We start from the raw sequence: 25,452 nt of genomic DNA on the forward strand, positions 1-25,452 counted from the left end.
AGTGGCTTTCCTCAAGAAATGGCACCAGCATCTGAGCCAGGCGCACTTCTGAGGAGGATGCATCACACCCAAGGTGGCTAGCAGCCAAAGGGAAAGGAAATGTAGGGTCCAGCAACAGATTTTGACAAACACTAATTACAGACGAAACCATGCCAGAGACAAAAGGCTTAGTGGAAACTCAAGCTGGCATCTCCCCAGCTCCCTTGGCACCACTCCTGGCCCACTAACGGAGGCTTTTGCAGCACACCGACAAATGAACGCACCGATCTCCGTTTCCAGAGCGACTTTTCGTTTCTTCCTCCTGAGCCCCACCCACCCACCCCAACAGAATATCCAGCACTTTCAGCTTGCTTGCTTCCACACTGCTACCTTCCACGAAGGCGCTGAGTGTACCATTTCGAAAAGAACCATTTGGACTTATTATTGATTCATCTTGGCTCCGCCACCATCAGCCCAAAATCACCCTCCCACAGCAAGAGTTCCCCAGAGGCAGATCCCAACATCATCTGCGGTTTAATGACAATAGCCACAAGCCATTAGCGTTTTCGAAATGTCGTGGTATCCAACAGAAAAATCAAAAGGCCCAAAATGAGATCAACTAACTGGAATGTACTACTTAGCACAGAAGGGAACCTGGTCAAACCATCGGCATAACGGGAATGGCTAGCAAATCACCAAAGCTCACATCCAATTGCACTCAGTTGAGTGGGAGGGGCTTCCCCACTACCATGTCGTCTAAGCACTTGGGTCCCCATCATGCCAGTTCTGCTCCCCCACCCTATGCCTATATGGTTCTGGTTCTTCCTGCCTCAGGAAGTACCTGGAGTGACACCATTGCCTCTTCTTGCTCTTGCTGCCCTTGTGCTTTAATGTCATTGTGCTGGTCTTCTAAGCTCAAAGTTGGGGGAGGCAGGTTCCCCCCCAGAATAACTGGATGGAGCAGCGGCCAAAGGGTTACAGCGCCAGCAGAGTTGGCGAGTTCAAGGAATCGGAGGACTGGTCACCGCTACTGCTGCTCCTCCGGTGAGCTTTGGAGCATGACTCTGAAGGGGAGAGTGGCGACTCTTGGTCCAGCACGCTGGGGTAGGTGAAGACCAAGTTGGATGTTCCAGGGGTGATGGCAGGAGTTGAGGTCACCACAATGGGAGTGTTGAGTGGCTCTTCCCCATAAAACCCCCCTACAATGCTGATGGGCTTGATGACAGATCTCTGCCCCTTTTCAAGGTCAGAAGAGGAGGAGGGGATCTCTTCCTCCATAGGTTCCTGCTTCACCACCACGGCACCACTCATTCCGGTCCGGATGGTCTGGAGGCTGTGTGGTGGTGGGGTTCGACGCTCCTCAGGGCTAATTTTGCACATGGGGCTGTGAGCCATCAGCATGAACTTCAGCTTCTCCTTTTCTTTCTCCAGATCAGCAATCTCCTTCTGCAAGACGGACTTCTCCTCCTCCAGCTCGTCAGTTTCCTGCAGGTCCAAGAGAAACAGGTTGTCAGCGGGAGCAGCAGAAGCAACACATCTGAACAGGAAGTACCAAGGTAAGTTCAACTAAACAGATGGGGTGTATCAGGGGTAGCCAATGTGTGGCTCTCCAGATGTTTTGGCCTACAACGCCCATCAGCCGTAGCCAACATAGTCAACAGTGAGGCACTGTAGGCTAAAACATCTGGATGACCCCAAGCTGCCCATTCCTGGGGTATATTATTTTGGGGGATTGTAGCAGAGTATTTCTGTGATTAGACTAGGTAACATTTGAAGTCCCTTCCCACTCAAGTGATTTTAGGTCCACTGCCTTGATTGGCCATATACTTGTTAAAATAAATAATAAATAGGTTTCATGAAACATAACATCTCTGCTGACTACCCCCCTTCCCTTTTTAAATGAGTAATCTCATTGTTCCAAGTATCTTAAACCTCACAAGAATATTTTGGGTCTATTTACAGCAAAATACAGAATACTCAGCATCCTTAGAGATTCCATCTCACTATCTCATTACCACAGGCATCTTCCAGAAACAATGACTTAACAGGGCTTATCACACAACACACTAACTCACATGCAGTGGTTTAGCATGGGTTGTTGTTGAACTGTGGGTTGTTTGTTGAACCATCGGTTGGCATGTTGTCTGAACCTAGGACATTTTCCGCAGTGTGGATTGTAAACCACTCTGATGAACACAGCAACAAATAAAGTGGCTTGTTCGACAAAATAAGCCACACTGCATTGTTAGCATGTTGTGCAAACCCACTCATTGTCTTCCATACACATACACTCACTGCTTTGACAGACATGATATCAGGAAAAGGTAAGGATGAGATCAATGGAAAGCTTATGTCTTTCACATTTTACTCATAGTAACAATACATCCACACAGCTACAATTTAGGGCAGATGCATTATTTCAGCAATTCTGATCCCAACAGTAATATATATATATATATATATATATATATATATATATATATATATATAATGCTCCAGTCCCCTTACTGTCCAAAGGTTGACTGGATCAGTATGAGGAAGAAGAGCATGGAGAAGTAGTAGTATCTGCATTTTTTTGTGCTCCAGGTAATATGGTACAGCTTGAGAACTTGCTCCACAACAGCCACAGTGGGATTCTGAACAGGCGAAGTGGGAAAGAGCTGGGCACATCTGACTTTGCTGTATTTGATCAACCTGTGCTATGCTGCCCCAAATTCCATTAGAAAGTAAGCCCAACTGAAAGAGAGGCCATCTTCAACAGAATATTGCATACAAACTTGGCAAAGATCAACTCTGGGTAACCTGAAATGGGCAAGACCAGAAAGGAGGAAACTTTTGTGTGGAATACGTACAGCCTGGAGTTTCTCTGTCAGCTCTCGACGTCTGTTACGGCACTTAGCAGCTGCTAGTTTGTTCCTCTCTCTCCTAATCCTTCGCTTCTCTTCTTCCTCAGGTGACAACTGTGGCCAAACAAAGGAACAAAAATATCATTTCCAGCTGGCAGGAGAGGGAAGCAGCTTAACTAAACGACAAACCACAGTGAGAAAGGAGACTCATCTGGTGAACTCACAGCACTGTTAAAACTCTCAGGGCAAATTCCCACAGAATATCTTTCACCTACTACAAAATATATCCCAGCCTCGAGTGACAGCTAAAGCGCAGAGACCAAGGAAAATGAACCAACCAAGCCTGTGGCTACCATTGCCACTACCTGAGAAATAGAACCAGGTTCCAGACACTGAACCCAAGGCTGGCAGCCGTAAATCTGAAGACCCTCAGTCAGGCGTCCACCATGACAACAAAATAACTTCAAGGGCATTTCAGGGACTCAATATATTATAACACTAGAACAGGGGTGGGCAATTTGTGGCCCTCCAGATGTTTTGGCTTACAATTGCTGTCAGCCCTAACCAGCATAGCCGATGTTGAAGGATGATGGGATCTGTAGGCCTAAACATCTGGAGGGCCACAAGTTGCCCACACCTGAATTAGAGCCTAGCCCAGAGAGGAAGAGAGTTGGCAAGGTGGTGGAGAAACAAGAGGACGATTGGGCAAGAGAACACTGAATCTGCAAATCAAGGCCAAACACACGGTAGATCCTCCCTGTTGTTTTGCAACTTGGGTGGTTTGTGAGGTAAATGCATAGGAAGATGTCGCAAGCATCTTTCTTCAAACGAACTATCTGCTTCTTCCCATACGAAAATAGTTGTTAACTTGAAGGTCAGGAACCAAGGTCTCAGGGTGGGGGAGAGGGAGGCAGTATAAATTTATAAATTGAAGGAGCCCTCATCAAATGAAGAGTGGCCTTGTTTGAGATCAGCTTTAAGAATTACTTTCCTTTCCACACACACCCTCTGATTTTGCATGATAACGCACTACACTTCCTGAATCATCAGGCAACCCTCCAGTGAGAGAAGATAAATGTAATGAAGGAGCCAAAGGTGACCCGATTGGTGTGAAACAGGAACCCTCACAGAGGCCCCCCAAATTATACTGGGTACAGCGGAGCATGGAAGGGAGTGTTCATGCTCTGTTGGATTGCGGCTGAACAATATTTTGTTTCTTTTTTTAAAAAAAAAAAAGATCTGTTTTTTGTGGCAACTTTAGCCTTTTAAATTATGTAGCTGTTTTAATGCTTTACTGATTTTAATGCTCTTTTTTCTATTGTGTTAAAGCTTTATTGTTTTAAATTGTTTGTTGTTCACTGCTTTGATGGCATTCTAGCAAGTAAGATGGTGTATAAATGTTAATAATAAATGAAATAAATAAATCCTGCCTGTCAAAGCACTGGCACAGCTAGCAGCTACCACGACATTGCTGCAACTTCCTCCTTGTGTCAGATCAGCTGCTCTGCTGAGAAAGGGAAGTGGGGGAATATCCAATTTCAGCTAAAGAGGCTCTTACTGCAGCACAGGAAGGACCCTACAAGTTACTCTCTGGAAGTGAACAGAGGATTGGAAAGAAGGATCTTGACTTCAGGGTAAAAGATTCAACCGGCATCTTTGCTAGAGTGACCATATGAAAAGGAGGACAGGGCTCCTGTATCTTTAACAGTTGTACTAAAAAGGGAATTTCAGCAGGTGTCATTTTTATATATGGGGAACCTGGTGAAATTCCCTCTTCATCACAACAGTTAAAGCTGCAGGTGTCCTGCCCTCTTTTAAATCTGGTCACTCTAGTATAGCTCTTGCCGCTTTAACTGTTGTGATGAAGAGGGAATTTCAACAGGTTCTCCATATATACAAATGACACCTGCTGAAATTCCCTTTTCTATGCTACTGTGAAAGATACAAGAGCCCTGTCCTCCTTTTCATATGGCCACCCTATCTTTGCACCAGAGCTGGTACCCATCTTACCCCCAACAGCAGTGTTATTTCACCAGCGCTTTTTCCCTATACAGTTTTCGGCGTACAGGTACTGGTGCAGGCGAGGGCAACATTAGGTATGCTTCCAGATGGAGCTCCTAGCGTTACCAGTTAGAAGGCATTATGCAGCGATTCTGTCTTTTTCTTCTTAATGGATTTTCTGAAGAAAAAAGATGGAAGGAGTGGTGGGAGGGCTGTGAGTGGAAGACAACATCAGTCAGGACACCACCAGCAACCCTACCCCCAGGAAAATTCTGTGACTGAGGTGTGTGTGTGTGTGTGTGTGTGTGTGTGTGTGTGTGGCATGATAAAAGCCTTGTCTGTAATTGACTCTCACAAAACAGCATTCCAGATAGGTACCCTTGGGCCACAAACATCAGTTTTTTTGGGAAATGAAGTCCATCTATGGCAAAGACAGAACTTTTGGAAGGTTAAAGCAGATATATAAGATTGGGATGTTCTATTTTAATCACACTTTTCTTTGTCTATGGTCAGTTATTTCAGAAATAGTCCCTCTGATTCAATAACTTCCCCCACCCCTAAAAAAAAAAAAAAAAAATTGGCAAAAGATGCTTATAGTAGGATTACTCTCTAATTGTGACCTGCTCAGGCACTGATTCGTGTTTGTATTTTATCTAAATGAGAATTTTCAACCCTGGTGGTAGCCTTCAAAATCTCTATGAATTCAAACACCAGAAGCAACATTGATGGATTAATCCCCCCTCAAATCAGGTAACACGCTCACAAATCCCATTCTATTAAAAAAGAAGAAGAAAAAGCCGGCTGACACCACGCTCCAAATAAGGGCATCATTTGCTTTCAAGCCATCACTGAAGTGTCACAAGCCTCCTGAGTTCATGCAAATGTCTTTTTCCTGCAAATGCAAACAAACAATCTAGGAGTCAATGGAGCTTAGCTGACAAGATCCTTATCTGAGATTACTACAAAAGCACTAGCTGTGATGGCGGAGTTATAACAAGGACACCTATAACACTCATAGGTTGTTCAGCTAATTTCCTCTGGCCTTGAAGCTCTTTTCTACAAAAAAAGCCCATATACTATTATTTATTTACAGGCATGTGTTATGAAGAAACTGATTTCAAACAGAAGCATTCTGACTAGTTGCTGGAGAACATCACCAAGAGAGGGCTATTGCCCTCATGACCTGTTTAGGGTCATCCCAGAGGCACCTGGATGGCCACTACTGGAAACTGGGTTCTGGGCAGATTAGGATGCTTTGGTGTGATGCAGAAGAGCTCTTCTTATGGTCTTCAGACGGAAGCACATATTACAAAAAACAAAGGGCTGCCACCTTAACCAGCAAGCATCATGTTGAACATCCATCTCCCTAGTCCTCAGTCATGTGTCACTCAGGGCTCATCTACACCACAAAGGATATTCCACTATGAAAGTGGTATGAAGGTGTTATATAAAAAGCAGGAGCCATCCTACTGCTTTATAGCAGTATTGAAGTGCACTGACAACTGTTGGGGCCCATGACATATGCCATATACCGCTTTCATAATACTACGTATATCCTGCTTGGTGTAGATGTCTCATGGGCCCCAACAATTGTCAGTGCGGTACCACTATAAAGCAGTACTGTAGATCCTGCAGTGCACTTCAATACCACTACAAAGCAGTAGTGTGGCTCCTGCCTTTTATATACCACTTTCATACCAGTTTCATAGTAGGATATACTGCTTGGTGTAGATGAGCCCTGAGACTGGCAAAGTAGGAAGATGCTTAAAAGCCAGCTCTGCTCCAGTAACATTCACCAGTAAGCCAAACACAAGACCATGGCTTCAGGAAGCCACTTAGCTGCTTCCAAGCATATGTTGTTGTCATGCATCCTTGTAACTATCAATACAACAAAACAGCAAGACTGTCAGATGCTCCTTATTCATGAAGTTATTGGGGCTCCATGGAACCTCATCGGGCCATAGGCATGAGAGCTGAATGGCTTTTTGTACTCTGATAAATCATAACTATGGGTCACGGTTAGGATCCAAATCTCAAAATCCACCCTGAAATCCCTTTTGGGATGAAGCTGCAGTTTATACATTTAATTTTTTAAAAAAAGTATTCAGTTGAAATGTGTAAGACAGAGGATGTTTAATAATGCAGTTGGAATCCACTAATTCTAATAGAACTGACAATAGGGGAAATAGCACTGGAGACTTAAGGCACATGGAAACTTAAGGCGAGGCATTGTATCAAATCAGACCAATGGGTTATTATCTGCTCAGCACCATCTGTCCAGACTAGTGGCAAATCTCAATCTTTACAGCTTCTCAATACTTCCCAGCCTCATTAGCCAAGACTTCTTCATTAGAAATGCCAGGGACGAAAGCAAGGCCACATATATGCAAAGCTTGCTCTCTCTTGGTGAGCTACTGGCTCCTTGCCATGATTTGTATAGATATCTATGAATAAAACTGCCTGCACAACTCAGCACTCCCCAAGTTAGCTCCACATAACCCAAGAACCTGCAAAGAAAAGTTTGGTCACCACCAACAACGTTTGGCACATGAAGTTATCATCTTGGAAACTTTGCACCAGGTCCCAGCTCACTCAGGTGGTGGATCATGAGCAGTCGTTTCAACCAGTGTAGCTACCTGCTCATCTCTTCTCCTCCTGCCCACTGCGGTCCCGATGGTTTTAATGACACCAGGTCTCTGAAGGGCTGTGTGTCCAGTAACCGACGACAAGTTTGGCAGCGCATGGCTGTAAGGATGCGAGCGAGAGTAGGCACTTGGCATGGAGGTGATCACAGTGGGCTGAACCATCCACTGCAGGTCTTGGCTGGTGGTAATGGCGTTCAGAGTAGGAATAAAAGTGCTGCTCGATCCTGGCATATCTACCCGGAATTTCTAGGAGACAGAGAGAGAGAGAGGAGAGAAATCAGTAGAACCAGAACACCATTTTTTTTATTGAAATACAAACAAGGTGGTAGTCAAAGGGCTCCAGCATGCCTTTTACCAAGTGAGACTTATTGTACATCATGTTCGGCATTTTCTATTCTGACTGGTAGCTATTCAATCAGAGGTCTCGCTCAGTTTTAAGGCATTTTAAATTGGAGATGCTAAGGACTGAATCTGGGACCATACATATCTGAGCCTCAGCACTATTGGAAGAAACTAAAGCTCTAAACTCTTTAGACTAAGGTCCAATTCACATGATATGTTCTTCCTAGAAGCAGCTCACAAATTCCTTGAGCATGTTCTCACCTGGACAAGTATAATATCTGAACTGGTATCTGAACCAAGTTGTCAAAGATATGGCTGGAAGCATTTCCCATGATCACAGTGACACTATTTTCCAAGGAAACACACATGGGGACGAAAGGTTCTTGTAATCTAAAACTCTACACTGTGGTCTTGGAACTGGGGTGGAGACAACATGGAGAACCCTAAATGAATTCCCCACTCCACCCAAATTAAGGGTCTGGACAGGTGCCTCTTTCTTCAGCTCTCCTGTAGTTATGGTCATGCATCCCATAATCTTTGGAGTCTCAGCAGCAAGAGCGGAGGGGGGATTATTTATTGAATTGTGGTGCAAATTTGGACCTTTGTGTAATTTTTATGTACATATATTAGTGTGCGAGAGTGTGAGATATAAAAATTTCAGCATATATACATACAACTGCCTGAAGTGACTAAAAACATATGCATTAGCAATTAAACTATCTGGAAAAGAAGTTTGAAATGTCAAATATCTGGATGTTCTTTCATCAACAAAACCTACTCCGGTAGAATGCAGGCTCCTAGTTTATGCCATTCTGAGGAAAACTAGAAAAAAAGCTATACTAGGCTAGTCAACCTGGTCTCCTCCAGATGTTTGGGACTACAACCCCTCATCAGCCCCAAAAAGCATTGCCAATGGTAGGGGATTGTGGGAGTTGTCTGAAACATCTGGAGGGCATCTGGTTGCCTACGCCTGCTCTATATCAGTGTTTTTATGGTGGTTGGTTCTAGCTCAGCTATGTCACCCTGATTCCCCGAAAAGAAGATGAATCATGCCCAGTTCTCCCTTTCCCACCTTACATGCTCCATAGAAGAACTGAGTCAATGACAGGCAAACAGGAGCAACATCTTAGTTGGTCAAGAGGCAATTTCACCCCTCTTGGATAGTGCAGAGCAGTAACTACACAGTCCTACAGATTTCATGTGCAAGGGAACTAATATATCACAGAATTCAAAGTCACCACAATTTTGATTGCAGTTTAAAGATGAGAATTTTAAGGGGTTAGTCAAAAGCCCAGCATCCAAGGCTAGCAGCTTAAATACAGCGCTTGTCTTCTGTTTCTCCTCTGTATTAACCATCTTGAGATATTTTAAAATTCCCTAAATCAGCCGACAATTTGTGGAAAATCAATTTCAACCCTAAACATGTTGTCAAAGCAAGTATGCTGCAGTAAAAGCTTCTTGGAGACATAATCCACTCACAGCCCATCAGGGGTGTTGAACCTCTTTCAGCCTGAGGGCCAAATTCCATTTTGGGAGAAGCTCCGGGGCGGGGGGGGGGCACATTCCAATGGTAGGCGGGGCTGAAGGCAAAATGGGCGGGGCCAAAATACAAGCAGATCTTAAAGCTCTTACCGGCCAGTAACTAAGCCGTAGGAGAGGCATTTCAACCTTTTAGAAGACAGAAAAATCCACACAAAAGCTGGGAAATGGTTGGTGGGTGGGAGAAGGGGAGTGGCCATCTGTGGAACCACAGAGGGCCGAATTGGGCCCCTCGGGATGAGGTTCTGCACCCCTGCTCTACATGTCGAAAGAGAATTATGTTCCACTGAATTCAATGAGACTTACTTCCAGGTACGTGTATAGGATTGCAACCTGAACCTTTTACCCTAATGTGGTCCTTTACAACTTGCAATATGTTGGGGGGGGGTTATGTGGAGGATCATCAAAAAATCTGAATGTTTACCCTTCAGTCTGAAGTGGCATAGTCCGGAATTATACCACCTCAATCTATCATCTCCTTCTACATAATGTGTTAAATGGCTGAGAAATCAGTGAGGTGGAAAAGGGGGTGGGGGTTAACAGAAAATAAAAGGGTTGTTGGGTGCATAAGATTCTTATTTGGACAACTTCCACTCATCCCTTCTCAATATCTCTGCAATCAGCCCTGCATTACTCCACTCAATTATTCAAATTCCCAGAATGCAATGTGGAAACTCAAAATGAGGAACTGACTCATGGAAGCAGCAAAAGCCACAGCAGCCTTTGAGAAGACATATTCCTTGCCTCTTGACAACCCCTGACCTTTAACCTCAAACACGTGGCCACAGCTATTTGGAGGCAAAGGGAGCTGAAGCAACCCCTTTTACTTATCAAACTGGAACACACATATCCCTCAGTATGCCTTGTGTAAATTTTAAATAGCAATAATGGTAGTAATCATATGCACTCTACTTGGCAACACACATATCTCTTTAATGTCTTTTAGAAATAACTTAAGGGTCAGTGCTTTAAAATTTATTTATTTATTTATTGCATTTATATTCCACTTTTTTTCCTCCAAGGAACCCACGGCACCCAAGGCAGCATACATAATCCTCCTCCTCCACTCCATTTTATCCTCACAACAACCACCCTGTGAGGTAGGTTGGGCTGAGAGCCTGTGACTGGCCCAAAGACACCCAGTGAGCTTCCATGGCCGAGTGGGGACTAGAACCTGGATCTCTTGACTTACCTGAGTTTTGCTACCTTTTGCTTTGTTTGTTGTAGCTTGAATGGCCAATATATCCATTTTAGACAGAACGATGGGGAACTCTTTATTGGTGGCTGTTCCACCAGCATGACACTGTATTTTCAGCTAAGGCCCCAGTAGAAGGCACAGCTGTTCAACATCCCCATTCTGGAGCCACATGTAAGGATGGTTTTAAAAGTAGAATATAAAGATGCTTCCAGCTGCAGCAGGTTTATGTGCCTATATTTTAATAATACCCTATAAAATGTGTTTTGGGATTCAGATCAGAAAAATTCCCTGCAGCTCTTTGCACTGTCTAGACAAACAAAGCAGTAGCTCTTTAACAGGCACTAGGTAATTTTCTGCGAAATAATAATAAAAATATATAAAAAGGATACTAGTACACCTTGTTTCCAGACTGAGGTAAATTCATCTGGATAGCACACTGGTACTAAAATGCTAGGGGAATGGAAGAAAAACAAAACAATAGGCAGTCCCTGAAGGGAAAAATATACGAGAAGGAATGCTTTTGTCTAACAAGGGAGCCATTCGAGAGAGATACAAATGTTGGATTAGTTTTACAGACCTATCATGTCCCATCAGTGGGGTTTTAAAACCCATTAACTAAAAGTGGGTTGCAGTCCTTGAAAAACTTCCACACTCCTTTGCCTAATGAAATATCATCGAAAGGAGAAAAAGAAGGAGAAGACCCTCATATGGATTATCTTGCTGGATCAGAACCAAAGCCCATCAGGACTACAACTCTTGATCCCCTAAAGTGGATGTATCCCTGGGAAATTCACAATCAAGGCACGATGGACCCAGCTGCGACCTCCGAACACGGAGGGCATGTTCACTGTTATTGCTAGATATCCTCCATGAAATAATAAGAGAAAACACACTGAGCACAAAATTATTACTTTTATTTTGATAGAGACAAAACAAAGCTCTGGGTCATTTTTCTATAAGTATATTGGAGTTCATAATGTGAACACATGTATCTAATTTTGCCTCTCCAAACACAATAGCCTTAGTCATGATTCTCTGACAAGAGTATAGTGGTGCTTCCAGATGGAAGATATCTAGTGCTAACTAGAGGAAGGCATTGAGCAGTTATACTGTCTTTTCTTCCTTAATGGATCTTCTGTGAACAAGCAGTGGGAAATCAGTGGGAGGGTTGGAAGTGGATGATTATATCTGGACCCCTAGTAAAATTCTGTGAACGAGGCAATTGTTGGGTCAGATGCCAGCTGACATGGGAAACAAGCCAAGCCATGCTGCCCTGGTTCAGATGAAATGACAAGCCACACCCAAGCAGGGAATTATCCAAATTGTGCCCAGCAGGCGTTGTGGCCTAAACAAGCCACTATGGCTTGTTTAACCAACAATGTGCGAATTGGCCTAATCTGGAAGCACCCTATGATGTTGATAATTGGCTGTCAAAATGTATGTGCACTGTGGAAGTGATGTTTGGAGATGACAAAACATTAAATTATTAATTTATCTAGATCAAAGGAGGGTAAAATCCCAGTGAACTTTATTGGCCCAAGTATTGCAATGTAAGCAAGGAAAACAGCATTTTTTCCACCAATGTTTCAAAGTATTACATTCTCAGAGAACAGAGAACCTTCTTGTAAAAACAACAAAAACCCTCAGAAAAAATTAGTAAAGGCATTCCTCATGTTTTCCAACTGAACTTATTTAACAACTAAATACTGGCAAACAGTTTAGTTTTGTACTATAAAGTCCTTGTCTAGGGAGAACTATTTTGTCAGATGTTGGAGGATAGTTCCTCACTATTGTGGCGGTGAGGTAAAGAAATGCATTCAAGCTGTTTTATAACCTTTGTATGTATGCTTTAGATGATGACCTAGGAGTTAAGAGTCCACATTGGAGCAAAATTATCTTTCCAGTGTGACGTCTGTCCTAACATCTAGTGACTAATAACCAGGGAGTTCATATCTGACAGGTCATATAAATTATAATGACCTCCTATTCACCCAGATGAGGAGTCAGAAATAAACCTCTCCCAAACAACTAGGATCTGAAGGTCAGCCCAGGCCACAATATTGTTCATAACTTGGGAGAATTATAAAGGCCACAATATTGTTTATAACTTGGGAGAGCCAGGTTCAAAACCCTATTCGGCCATGAAGCTCACAGCCAGTCACTATCTCTCAGTGTAACCTACCTCACAGTGTTGTTGTGTGGCTAAAAGATGGGCGGAACTATGTACGCTGCCTTGAACTCATTGTAAGAAAGAAGGGATTATCAATGTATAAATAACATACATACATGAACCACCCCCACAATTCTGCTTACAAAGAGGATTCCTTTAGTAAGGGTACACCCCACAACCATGCAAAAAGACTATGAGACAGGATCTTTTCCAAGACTGCTTATTGTACTTCAGTCTGCTTAGGGGCTACTTCACACATCATGACATTTTAACTACATGTGTATTTATTCATTAGTGAAGGTTGCATATATGTCTGTTTCATGGCATGTACAGAACACTGAGGCTCACAACACATACAACACATACATATATACTAACTTTACTATGCTGTTTTCGGGTGTATGTGTTTATCTCCTATTCCTATGTGAAGCAACCTTAAGGCATATTTTGTTAAGTAACACCTTACTGATGAAACTCAGCTAGGGAAAAACTTCAAAACCAGTCTAGCTCTGAAGTCAACAAAAGCTTTTTCCACTCCTAGGAGTACAAAGAATCTAGAGCATCAGATCAAGATTGCAAAATGAATCTCACTGTGCAGCTGTTGTACCCAAAGTAAGGAAACATCCACCATGTTTTGTAGAAGTGTGGCTAAAGGCCATCTATGATGAGTGAGAATATGGAGCAACCACCCTTATGGTTCCTGCTTGTTACACAACTGTTGTTATTAATTTCTAAGCACTTTTCTGCACATGGAGTCCTTTATTATTATCTTATTTACCATCGCAACAATACTGTGAGGTTAGTTAGCTGGAAAAAGAGTAATGCGTCCAAGGCCACCCTATCTACCCCATGATGAAAGAGGGCCTTCAAAATCCAACACTCTTCCCACTGCATCTCAACAACCTCTCTTTTAGGTACTCTTTTTATTCTCTGAAGAGCTCTCCCTGACACCAACAGAAATGGCTAATGATTTGCAGAACAAATTTCACTTTACCAATTGTTTTCTGAGCCAAAATAGGAATAACTGGTCATGCCATAAATAACTATACCACATAATGTTATTGACTTGAATGAACCTGCAGAGTGGCTAGAAGAAGAAAAAAGGAATCAGCAGAACTTAAGAGCCCGGCCTATTCTGACTCAAGTGCTCCTCTAAACTTAATCTTACAAGTCGTTTTCAAGATAAGTAAGACCATCAGTTTCAGTGTGAGATAACAAAATACATCCCCCCTGATTAAGTCCAGTGTTTATTTGTACTGCAAGTTTGTGATGAAAGAATAGTTTTCACAGGACTTAATATTATTACTAATACTTGTTTTCTGAAGTAGTAGTAGCAGCAGGAGTAGGAGTACAGCATTGTTCTTTAGGGATATAGCAATTAAAAGGCATTAATATTGGGGCTGCAAAAAGACACGTTCCACTCTAACAGACAAATGTTATCTCTTTTTGAAGGCAGAAAGAAGAAATAAGAAGAAATGAAGAGACTGCTGTCAGGATTCAGCTGACATACACAGTAAGGAATTAATGAAACATGAATTCTTGGACTGCATATAAAAGTTGTGCTTGTTCATAATCTACATACGATCTCTAGATATCAAGGGGAAAGACAATGCATAAAACATCCAGATTCTTATAGAACAGTGGAATTGCCAATAGAACTATGCACAACTCTATTCTGACATTGTAAACTCAACCTAGAATATGCAACACAACATGCCTTGGAGCATGTGCTGAGTGCCTTCCCCTCACCAAGGAGTTAGCGTGAGTGCCCAGGACATATTGGGAGCATATTGTCCAGGCACATTTAAATTCCAAGACCTCCCAGGTTAAGCAGTAAGTAGTGTTGCTGACCTTGCAGCTGAAGGAGAATATGGGTGCAAATAGGGGAATATGTGGTGAGTTGCAGTTGGATGGCTTCCCTGCAGCATTTGTGAACACGGCTGAAGGAATATGGGTGGAATATGAAGGAATATAGGTGGAAAAAAGCACATCCAGATTTAACCATACTTAAGACTAGTCTCATTGAAATCAATGGGACTTATAAGTTAGTCATGGCTGATTGACTTCAAACATGACTATATTATTATTATTTATTGCATTTATATTCCACATTTTTTCCTCCAAGGAACCCAAGCCGGCATATATAATCCTCCTCCTCTGCTCCTTTTTATCCTCACAACAACAACCCTATGAGGTAGGTTGAGCCGAGAGTATGTGACTGGCCCAAAATCACCAAGTGAGCTTCCATGGCCGAGTGGGGACTAGAACCCAGATCTCCCGACTCCCAGTCCAGCACTTTAGCCACTACACCACACTGGCTCTCACACCACACTATATCTGAATCTGACCCAATTACTAAAACACAGATGGACAGAATAGGGGGTGGGGGAAAATAACATAGTTGATCAAATGCCTGACCAGTGAGCATCCCAACCCTCACAGGGAGGTGAAATGCAGTGACTCAGAGCTGATACAATCCTATAGAACAGAAGTTACAGTAGTCTGTAGTGATGGATTTAACCCCTGGGTTAAATCCAGAAGGAACTGAAATTTGAAAGAAAGCTTGGCATATAAATATTGGGACATTGTTGAATCAGAATAAAAAAACACATTTACTAGCAATCTCTTCTTAAAAAATAATAAAGCCATTTGAGCCACATGTTACATATGATGCAAGCCAAGCTACTCATTCTATCCATACCCCAGCAACATTCCCCACGTTTACGGTAAGTGAGCAAATAACTCCTGTATATAATATCTGGAAATCTTCAGATGTGGAGCAGTCTATAGAGGGCACCAAAGAGATATTTTTGACATGGACTTGGACAGTGAAAGAATCATTTCTGGTAATTAAAAAAAAAAAAAAAAAAGGTCTTTGATGTGCGGAATGTCACAGACTGGCACCACTTGCGAAGTTTTATGTAGGACAGTTAAGAAAAACAACAACACCAAAAAGACCTACAGCTAGATGTGAAAGGGGTGGGGGGTGGGAGAAGCCCTATGCCTCACTTTGCTAGTAGGTTTACACACGTTACACAAATGGTAAGAAGGCCGTCCTGGGGGAAGAAAAGAAAAGCCAGCTGGTATAAACACGTTATGAAATATCATAGGTTTGTGTAACTGACGTGATTGTGCAATGCCTTTTACAAAAGCCATGAGGTTTGCCTGTGATGATGAAGACACTTTTATAAAATAAAATAAGAAAAAGCCTAGGAAAAAGGTGAATTGAGAGAAAATGGGGGGAGAAGGGTGGGGAAGAGGGAAACTATCCTTCTGGATTTCATAGATTTTCAGTTTTAACAGGAAATATTTCTCATTCTTCAAGTTCCGACATCATTCGAGACTAGACGCCAACCAAAAGAGCTATCCCAAAAATGTAGTCAAATTGCTCAGACCCTGCAATAACTTGCATTCTGAAGGTCAAAACCCAATCAACAATAAATACCAACAAGTTCCATTTGGTCAGCCCAGGAATGTCTGAACACCAAAGGAACGCTACAATATCACTCCCTGTTTGAAGATGGAGCTGATATAAAAACACATTCCAACTCCTTCCCGAACAGACCCTATTTTAAAAAACGAATGGAAATACCTACTTTAAAAGGATATTGTGTATCAATTAAAGACTCTTTATTGCTTTTGTGCATCTGGAGGCAGTTGTAACAATTAAACAGCATTGTAGCAAAGAACTAATAGTAATTGGACACAGCTAATGAAAGAGCGTTTAATTTGGAGGGGGGAGAGATTCAGGCTAGGGGTAACAAACAGGAGAAGGAAAAGAAAAGATTCAAGAAAATCATTTTTCTTTAAAAAGTAGAATTTACCTGGCAGATGTCACTGACTTGCATGGCAGCTATGAACCAATGGCAGTTCCAGGAAAACACAGTAAGACTTATTCCATTGCAAAACTGCAGCATGCTCAGAATTGGCAAATGGTAAAGATGTGCTCAGTCAAGAACAGTCTTCTAAGCTATGTGTTCGAATTTTACTCCCTTGTTTTAACCTCCCCCCCCTCTTACTGCTTCAAACATATTTCTAATTTAAGTTGTTTACAATCCTTTGCAAAAATTGCTATTTCAATAAATTGGCATACTTACCTGGGCCATAAGGGTCAAATTTATAGTTGGGACTATAAAAAAAAACATGTACAAGTTTGCTTTCATTACTATGAAAAAAGGAGAAAGCTAGGAATCTGTACACCCCGGTAGCAGACTTTAACAATAGTTTCCGAGTTCCAAATCCACCCAACTTTCTGTGTAAAATACTGTTATCTAGTCTTGAACTTGAGTCAAGGTGAATTATGTAGTAAGGATTTTTGTTGTGCAATTTCTAGTCTAAAAACTTGCAGCCTCTTCAGATCCTGAAGATATTAGCGCTTTTTTTTTTTAACATGCAAACATTTTCAGTTTAAATTATAAATTGGAAGAGGGGGGAATCTGAAAACATAGAAAGCTACTGCTCAAGATTTAAAAACCAAATGGAAACTGTGGGCTTTGCTAGACCTAAAGATTATCCCAGGCAAATGGAGGGGTCATCCCTGCCTTCTCCCGGGATCCCCCTGTGTGTCATTTAGATGCACAGGGATGATCCTGGGACAATCCCGGAATATAGGCCTGGTCTAGCCATGGCTTGAGTGTGATTCTTTCGAGATCAGAAAAAAAAAAAAAGATTTCAGCAGCCCTGTAAACTTAGGACACTGGAGAGCTGACTACAAATGTACTTGCCTCCAGAGATCTGTATGGTTCTTTTTTTTATCGTCTTTCACATTCCTCACTAAACTCCCACACACACAGTGTCCAACACTGAAAATATGTATATATAAAAGTAATATTTCAGAAATGTTAAACTTTCACTTATCTCAGAATGTTGAAGACTATTATTTGCAAAGGACATCTTATTTACAGAGGGGTGTGTGCGTGTGTGTATAGAGACAATGTTTCTCTCTGCTCCACCTTTGCTGTAGACCTGAGCAGATCTCTCACATGGTATTCTGGTCCTTGTTCCATATGTATCTGTCACAGTGGCAAGTGCCCCTTCCCTGCTTTTCTTCCTAACCTTCACAAAATTAGCTTAGACCCCACCACCACCATGCACCCTATCTCTAGTTCTGAAAACAGAAATCAGGAAATTAAGTCAGTTTCTACAAACATGTCTAATTTGTAATCTGCAGCATTTGAAGAGAGTTTGATTTCTGATTTTCCTCACACAAGACTTTCCAGATTCCTGCTCAGGAGCCAAATATAATGAAAACACACTGTGGCTATTTGGGATTTTATGCAACCAAAGTAGACTACACATTACATTCTATTTTTCTAGGTTTGTAGAGGCCTTTAATAAACATCACAGATTCATTTACAAACCTATTCAACTGAATTAAAGCCGATTTAACTCAAGCCTGGCGGCTTTGTGAATACTTCTGTTTCTTTGGCAGCCAAATCTCCTGAAGGCGTCCCTAATTTTATATGCTAAATCTTCCATCCTCCCTGCAAAATATCATTAAAAACCAAACCCCAATTCATTTGAATTAATGGAAGTGTGGAATTCAAAGAGCTGGCTCTCAATGCATTTTCCTCCTGGGAACACATGTAAATGCATGTTCATCCAGGACTGTGTCCAGAATATTTAGGATGGAGATTCTTTTCACCACCCCATCTGACCCCTCCTATATACATGCGCTTATCTTAAACAAGGAGATAAGGAACTTAGGTAGGGGAAAGGGCAACATGTTTGGGGCAATATTAGATATTTTAAATCCACATAAGGAACCAAATCCAGCCACAAAGCCATATGAGGTGCCACATAATTCATCTACTCTTTCCCTCTGGACCCTGCCTTTATAACCAAAGGCCAAGGAGAGTGTGGCTACAATGATGAATACACCCCCTTTCCGCTAGGGTTCCAGTTCCTGATCCCAAAACTCCTATCACACGCCACCTAGCTCATCCAGATGTTGTGGATAAGGGTTTATGTCCCAAGCCCAATGTATTGGAAACTCATTAATAATCAGGAAGAAACACAGACGTGTGCCTCACACAACACTCCACGGAATTTGAACCCACAACCTTCGGAAATGTTATTATAAAGTGAAATGCACTGTTATACAACTTGAGTTTTTGCGTCAGAATAAAAAGCAAACCCTAAAAAAACACTACCATTGATTCTGAACTACAGTTAAGCTACAATTCAGAAGCCAATCACTTCTTTTGATGTCCTATTGGCTTAAAAAGGAAAACATGTTTTGAGGATTGCAGTGTAACTACTTTTAGGTTTCTGACCTTAGAAGTCACTTGAACAAACAGCATATTTCTCCCGGTCCTCCTCAGCATGCCCACCAGACATTTTGGGTTTCCTTCACACAACTAACAACTGAAGATCGAGGCTGACATATCCCCTTTTATACTGTTTACACGCCAGTGGAAACCTCCATATCAACAGCTAAATGTCTGTACCACAGTTTCGGAGCACTACTCATGGTTTCCCTTGTTTTGTCCCGCAATAGACATTTCATATTGAGAAAAAACATTGTGGCTATCCCACCCCCAGAGTTTCTATGCAGTGAACATGCAGCACGCTGCATTCGAGAAGGGTACTCATTATTTCTCTTTGGAAAGACAGTCTACATAAGTAAACACACACACACACACACACACACAGTTCACTCTGAAACCTCAAACTATTGCCAGGTGTCCCTTTACCTCTGATTCCCTTGAGATGAGATATTCTGGGATGTTCCATGGAACTGCCACTGGTGCAAACGTGAACTGGACCTTGGCTAGACACACTCCCAGCTGTAGATCCAGAAGTAAACCCAGAGCCAGATTAAGCCCAGTTATGAATTATTACAGCTTCCCCCAGTCTGGTCCCCTCTTGACGTTTGGGACTGATCACTGATTTCCTGATCACTGGCCATGCTGGCTGGGGCTGATGGGAGTTGAAGTCCAAAACATCTGGAGGGCGCCAGGTTGGGGAAGGCTGAGCTGTTAGAAACTCTCACCTGGTCCGCGTTTCCTTACACACGGAGACGCGATGGATCGGACTCAATTTCACTCCACCAGAGGCCAGCACCAGCCGCAAAGAAGAAGAAAGCGAGCTACTCATGGTCGCACGAGCACCCGGGGTATTTCTGAGCCCAAGAGTTCAAACAAATACATCATGATGGTGTAGGAGACAGACAGGCAGGAAGAGATCCTTCCGAAGAGAGGAAAAGGGTAGAAAGAAACACACACTCGCCCAGCCCCGCTTACTTCGCCGCGCCGCCTTGTCGCTGGCTCGATGTCGCCTAGTCAGCTCGACGCTCCGATCGGCGCGTCCCCAGACTATGTTACGAAGGCTCCCGCGACTTCAAGGTACTGCTGGTGCGCTCGCCCCCAAAGGCCGCCCAAACTCTCGCAAAGCGGCGGCGGCTGGAGCCGCCGTTTCCGCCTCCTTTTAAGGTGCAGGCGTCGAAAGGCAGGCGGCTGTTGGACTCGAGGCCAAAGGAGACGCGCCGCCGCCTGTTATTCTCCCCCCCTAATCTCCGACTGGAGGGAGAGGTCGGCCGGAGCGCACTCCGCGCTCTCAAGAGGTGGACTGGGTGTGGTTAGTGAACTTTACTATTTGGTTAAGGAGTTGCTGCGAGGAGCGGAGGAGGGAGGACGAGAGATTAGTGGCGTTACTCGCTCCGTATTGCAGGGAGAGGGGAAGTGTGCTACCAAGACATTAGGGGAAAATAATAATAATAAAATAATAATAATAAAAATAATTTTAAAAAATTGAAAAAGTCCCCGAGCAAAATCACATGATATCGCCCACAAAACAGAACGCAGTGAGATCTGCTCATATTACCTGTATTTCTAGGCAAGACGGCTCTTAAAGGAGGACTGAACTGAAGAGAGGATGAAAGAAAAAGACCGCTCCGAAACCTCGGCCCTAACAGCTTCCTGGCAAAGGTGCCTGTGATCGCCCCTACCTACCTGTTGAGTTGTGAGGCTGGAGTAAGTTTCCGGATGGCCTGGAGACCCGCTGCTGCCCCGGGAGGACGTGTCAAAATTTCCTGGGAAGTCTTGGTACATTGTCCGTGGTGCGAGCAGGAGAGAAATTAAATTAAAAAGAAAAAGCCAGCAACTCACACACAGCCTCCCAGCGCACGCTCCCGTGCTCTGTCCCTTCCTGTCTTGCTCGCTTCCGATCTTTTATTGGCTGCCTTAGGATTTTCCGAATGCACTCAGTGGAGACTGTTGCGTTTGGCAGCGGGATCTATTTTTCTTTTTCTTTCTTTCCTTTTCTCTGTTTCAGACAATGAAAAATAAGTCCTTTCCTGATATTCGTTTTTTCCTTGTGACAGGACTGTGGGAATGAAAAAGAATCCAAAAACTCTCGCGTAGAACATATATATGGATCTATCTCTAGAGCCAAATCATTGAGTCTCATATGAACATCAAAACGACCACAAGAACAGATACGATCATGATTATTTCTTTTTTAAAAAAGTTCTCTTTCCAAATACTTTATTTCTACAGAAAACTGGATGTGTCTTGTTTCCTTTCCTTCTAACTTCCTGTCGATCTCTTTTCTACTGGTTTCAAAGCCAGTAGCCTATAGTTTTTAAGTCAGGAGAACCTTTCCTCCTGTGTAATTAAGCCTTTCATAAAAGTGCCGGCTTCCTGCTCGAACTGGACTGGATGAGTCAGCCCGGGACTTGAGGCTCTTTATTTATTTGTTTAAGAGTCCTCTGAATTATTGATCTTTTAGCACTTGCTGCTACTGCCGCCGCCGCCGCCGCTGCCCTTCTCTGCCATGAAGGCGATCTCTTCCCCCTTCGTTTCAAGTCCCCCCTCCCTCTTCTCCTCGCTCTCTCGAGCACCTCTCTATCTAGTATCCTTGTTCTCGGAGCTCCTTTACTCTCCCTGGATGAGTCAGTGCAATGGCATTTGTTCAAATCCAGTCTAATTATGCCATCTCCCTGCCTCTTAAGTTCTACACCATGTGGATTCGCAAACGTCAAGCTTGCAGTTTGGCCCCGCCTTGCCACGCGGAACCTCCCACTTGGCGCGGGAGGAGAAAGAAGGGCAAGATCACCCTGCCCATTAACTCCGACCTAGCCAAGCCTAGGCAGAAGACACCGAAGCTGTTCTTCTCAACCCGTCCCCCGGTGTATTGGAGGCCCAGCCCGAGAAGGGCTTCTGGTGGCCTTGACCAGACCGTCTTCTGTTATTTCCCCCCCCCCCCGCTTCTAGGCTTAGTCTGTTCCATTGTCGCAGGTCGCCGTTGCCAAAGATGGGCATTTGCGTTTCACTACGCGAGCGCGGGTTTCCTTGGTTAGAATGACGCGTTCGAAAGAGGGATTCCCTGCTCGCCCGCTGCAGCCGATCGAACGTCGCTTAAGGGGGGGGGGGGGGGGAGGCGGATCGGAAAAGGGACCGATGGCGAAAAGCGGGCACTCGATCTCCTGTTTATCCTTGCTATTATATTCACGGAGCCTGTGGATCTTCTAGAGAGGCTGCTTGTGCAAAGCCGGTGTGTAGGCGGCGTGTGTAATGCGCAGAATGCCAGGGCCGTTTTGACATGGCTATCCAGGAAGAAAAGGCTGGGTGGGTGCGGGGCACTTGAGGACCGCAGCCTGGGTGATGGGAGTGTATTCACTCCTGGGGCTGGCTTGGTGTTACTGGTTCGGTGGGGATGTAAGGACGGTGGCTTTAGCATGTTCCGTGGCGGCGGTAGTGTCCTAAGAGTGGCGGCGAAGGGAGAAAAAACGAGGACGCTTCGCCCGGCGTCGAGCTGCGTTCCCGCCCCCATCTGCTTTGTTATTGCTATTCTTGTTAGCCGTAAAACGTTAATTAACAATATCCGACGCTTCTGCTGTAGCGTGATCATCTGACCTCATAATTAATTTTCCGAGTTAATGCCTCGTCTATTTTGAGAGCGTGCGAAATTCGCATCTAGGCTCGCGGCTCATTCACGTATTATACACGCATTCTTGTCACCCTTGGGAAGGAGCTTCTGCCACAGACCTCCCGACGGCTCCTGCCATTCATTCTTGTCGCGGAGCCTTTTTTCCTGAGAGGCCGCCGTGGTCCTCGTGCCACAGGTGGTGGTGGTGGGGTCGGAATCGCCCCCTTGCGAAGGAACCCGGAAGAATTTCGCGTTCGTTTGCTAACAAGCCCAAATTCCCGGCACGCTGAAGAAATATAGGATTCTGCTAACGTTAAGAGACGCTTAGATCGCAATCCTAGACAGGCTTACATTGCCCCATTGAAATCAGGGGGCCTTACTTCCGCGTAGAAACATGTTTAGGATTGCATCGTATCAGCTGCAAATCCTTAAGAGGCATTTCCTTGGAAACAGCAGGCGTAGAATTATGCTGCAACCCTATTTACTTACCTGGGAAGAAGCCCCATTCGAACCCAGTAGGGCTTACTACTGAGTCAACAGCACAGGGTCGGAATGCAAGAGCCTAAGAAAACAACGCTCCGAACAATAACAACAGGCAGGTGCAAAGGGGGTGTGGAAGGGGTAGGAGGAACGGTAATAACATGATCCGCCTTCGCCTCCGGCCTGATTGCAGCCGCCTTTGCCAGCCCTGGGCATGGAGCTACAGGGTTGGTTTGAAGGAGCCACCTCCAAATACTCCCCAAGCGGCGCAAACCATGGGAGGTGGAGGAAAGGTGGTGCCAACGGCTTCGGGAGGACGCAAATCGCGGTGCGATCCCGGCCTACGACAGGCCGCCGCAGAAGTGCGCCAGCTCGCTCTCGCCCTGCGCGGCTGCTAGGCCTGGGCCAGCCCTGGCTGCAGCCACACGCCCACGTCTCCCTCTGCCTGCCGTCGGTTCAAGCGGCCCCGCCCCTTCCAGTAATGGCCAGCCTCGCCTGTGGGAGGAGCGGCTGGCGGCGGGTCTGTGCTGCTTTGCACGCACGGATAGCGCCCCTTCCGCGGCTCGGGTGTCTTCCAGTAAAGTTACGTGGCTGCTGGCTCACCCGCCAGAGATCAAGGAGTTTCTGCGGAATCTGGGACGGCCGTTGATGCAACCGTGCAACCCGTTGCGTTAGCAGCGCCCGCCGCAAAGCCAGAGGGCGTCGCGGTGCTGACGGGGGATAGGACCGGGGAGAAGAGCGGGCAGGAAATGCCACGAGGGGGGCCAAAGATCACTCAAGTCCTGGACGGGGATGCGGGAAAACGAGGGGGGGGGCAAGAGTGGAATTTCCCACTGAGTATTACGTCTGTCCGGATATTTTGTTTTTGAAAAAGCCGCTCCAGGAAATGAGCTGCTAACTGCTCCTGTGGTATACATGGAAATTGCGTTTTTCGTTAGTAAAGATCTTCGCAAACAGACCATCAGGGTAGTTTGGCGGTAACCTTTGAGAAAGAAAAAAAGAACGAGTAACAGACTGCCTGACAAGGTGCAAGAACCCGATGAATCCCGAAATCCTTGTATTTTCTAAAATAATGGACCCCTTATTATTCTCCAAAGGGGCTTCCATGGTGACAGATGTCAGAGGTGTGGACTGTTAGAAGCAGCCCCTCGAACAGAATATCTTCTGGCTTCTTAAAAAGCCTCACACCAGCTCTACTCAAGCGTCCTTGACCAAGTGGGCTTTAGTACAGGAAAGCTTGTGCCACAAGTGTCACAACGACATATGCCTGTGTATTTCTGAGAATATACCATTGATTGGATTGACGTTTGTTCACAACTATGCCCACCACTACATTGAACAAAATGAAGGCTGGATTTAGGAGAGTGTAAAGAGCAGGAAATATTCAGGACAAAGATCATCGTGCCCAGGGGACTCCACCCTTCCTTGATCGTTGACTCCATATATGGTATTTGCTGGATTTCTCAAAGGGACCCATTGTTCCACATCAGTGTTTTTATGGCATCCAAGCCCAGCACTTGCTGAGTCAGTAAATGTGCTTAGGAGATGACATATCAATGCACCCGTTGCGTTGCCACATAAGAAAAGATGTAAGGGTTACTTCACACTTTACACAGCAGTTATGTTTGCCACCGCAGCACGCTCTTGTGGCATTTGTCGCAGTAAATGTGAAAAGGAAGACAGGCACTTCCGAATGCTTGGGAGAGCTGCAGTCAGGGCCAGACTTTGGAGATGCAATTATTAAGGTTTTTATCTTGCTTTCCAAGAAATTCAAGGTGTGTGATCCTCTCTGCGTTATTTCCTCACAATAACCTTTTGAGGTAGGATAGACTGAGAGATAGTGAGTGGCTCATGGCTGAGTGGGGATTTGAACTTGAGGATCCCCAAACCTGGTCTGACACTTTAACCACCTTGGCTCTCCAAAATTTGCTAGTTAACAAGGTCTGCTTCACGAGCAGTTTATCTGTAAGGCACGGGGGTTCTTATGCCCCAAATCACTGCTGTTTCTCTTGATTTCCTTGTCACTGTTTTGCTAGATACTCCTTTCTGGCAAAGTTCTACAGGTAGCGAATATGTGAGGGTTCACTGGCTGCCTCACTACAGAGCACGTGGTGGTGGTTGGTTTTCACATCCCCAGATCCTTTGTGTGAAGGAGGCCTAGGTGATGGATACTTCAAAAGCAGCTCATGGAAACTGCAGGACAAATACTTACAATGGTTATTAGCCTACAATGTGTTATTAAACATTTTATAGCACTTTTGATTGGCAGTTTGCTTTCTCATTAATCCTTCCAGCAACCCTGCAAACCAGGTCATTCTCCTCCCCATTTTATAGATGGTGAATGCAAGATGGGACAAAGTAGCTTAAGAATATAGGAGTCTG

The 25,452-nt window shown here is 44.3% G+C and overlaps 1 protein-coding gene across 3 annotated transcripts; it reads right to left on the minus strand.

The window, feature by feature from the left end:
- Positions 1–342: 342 nt before the first annotated feature.
- On the minus strand, positions 343–23,175 carry FOSL2 (FOS like 2, AP-1 transcription factor subunit). Of its 3 annotated transcripts, none has more exons than XM_063125610.1 (4): positions 23,080–23,175; positions 7,463–7,717; positions 2,832–2,939; positions 343–1,464 (listed from the first exon to the last, which is right to left on the minus strand). In XM_063125610.1, the coding sequence occupies exons 2-4, from the start codon at positions 7,700–7,702 to the stop codon at positions 955–957; spliced, it is 858 nt and encodes a 285-aa protein (XP_062981680.1). In that variant the 5' UTR covers positions 7,703–7,717; positions 23,080–23,175; the 3' UTR covers positions 343–954. The 3 variants fall into 3 exon arrangements, with proteins under 3 accessions (XP_062981680.1, XP_062981679.1, XP_062981681.1); XM_063125609.1 differs by lacking the exon at positions 23,080–23,175 and adding an exon at positions 20,673–21,203; XM_063125611.1 differs by lacking the exon at positions 23,080–23,175 and adding an exon at positions 19,965–20,031.
- Positions 23,176–25,452: the final 2,277 nt, after the last annotated feature.

Source organism: Elgaria multicarinata, chromosome 4 (assembly GCF_023053635.1).
Source record: "Elgaria multicarinata webbii isolate HBS135686 ecotype San Diego chromosome 4, rElgMul1.1.pri, whole genome shotgun sequence".
Taxonomy (NCBI): domain Eukaryota; kingdom Metazoa; phylum Chordata; class Lepidosauria; order Squamata; family Anguidae; genus Elgaria; species Elgaria multicarinata.

Coding starts and splice junctions, on each gene's coding strand:
- FOSL2 (XM_063125609.1), bottom strand. CDS start 20,771: ATGTACCAAGACTTCCCAGGAAATTTTGACACGTCCTCCCGGGGCAGC. Junction 7,718..20,672: donor CCAGCCTCACAACTCAACAG/GTAGGTAGGGGC, acceptor TCTGTCTCCTAG/AAATTCCGGGTAGATATGCC. Junction 1,465..2,831: donor TGACAGAGAAACTCCAGGCT/GTACGTATTCCA, acceptor TTGGACCTGCAG/GAAACTGACGAGCTGGAGGA.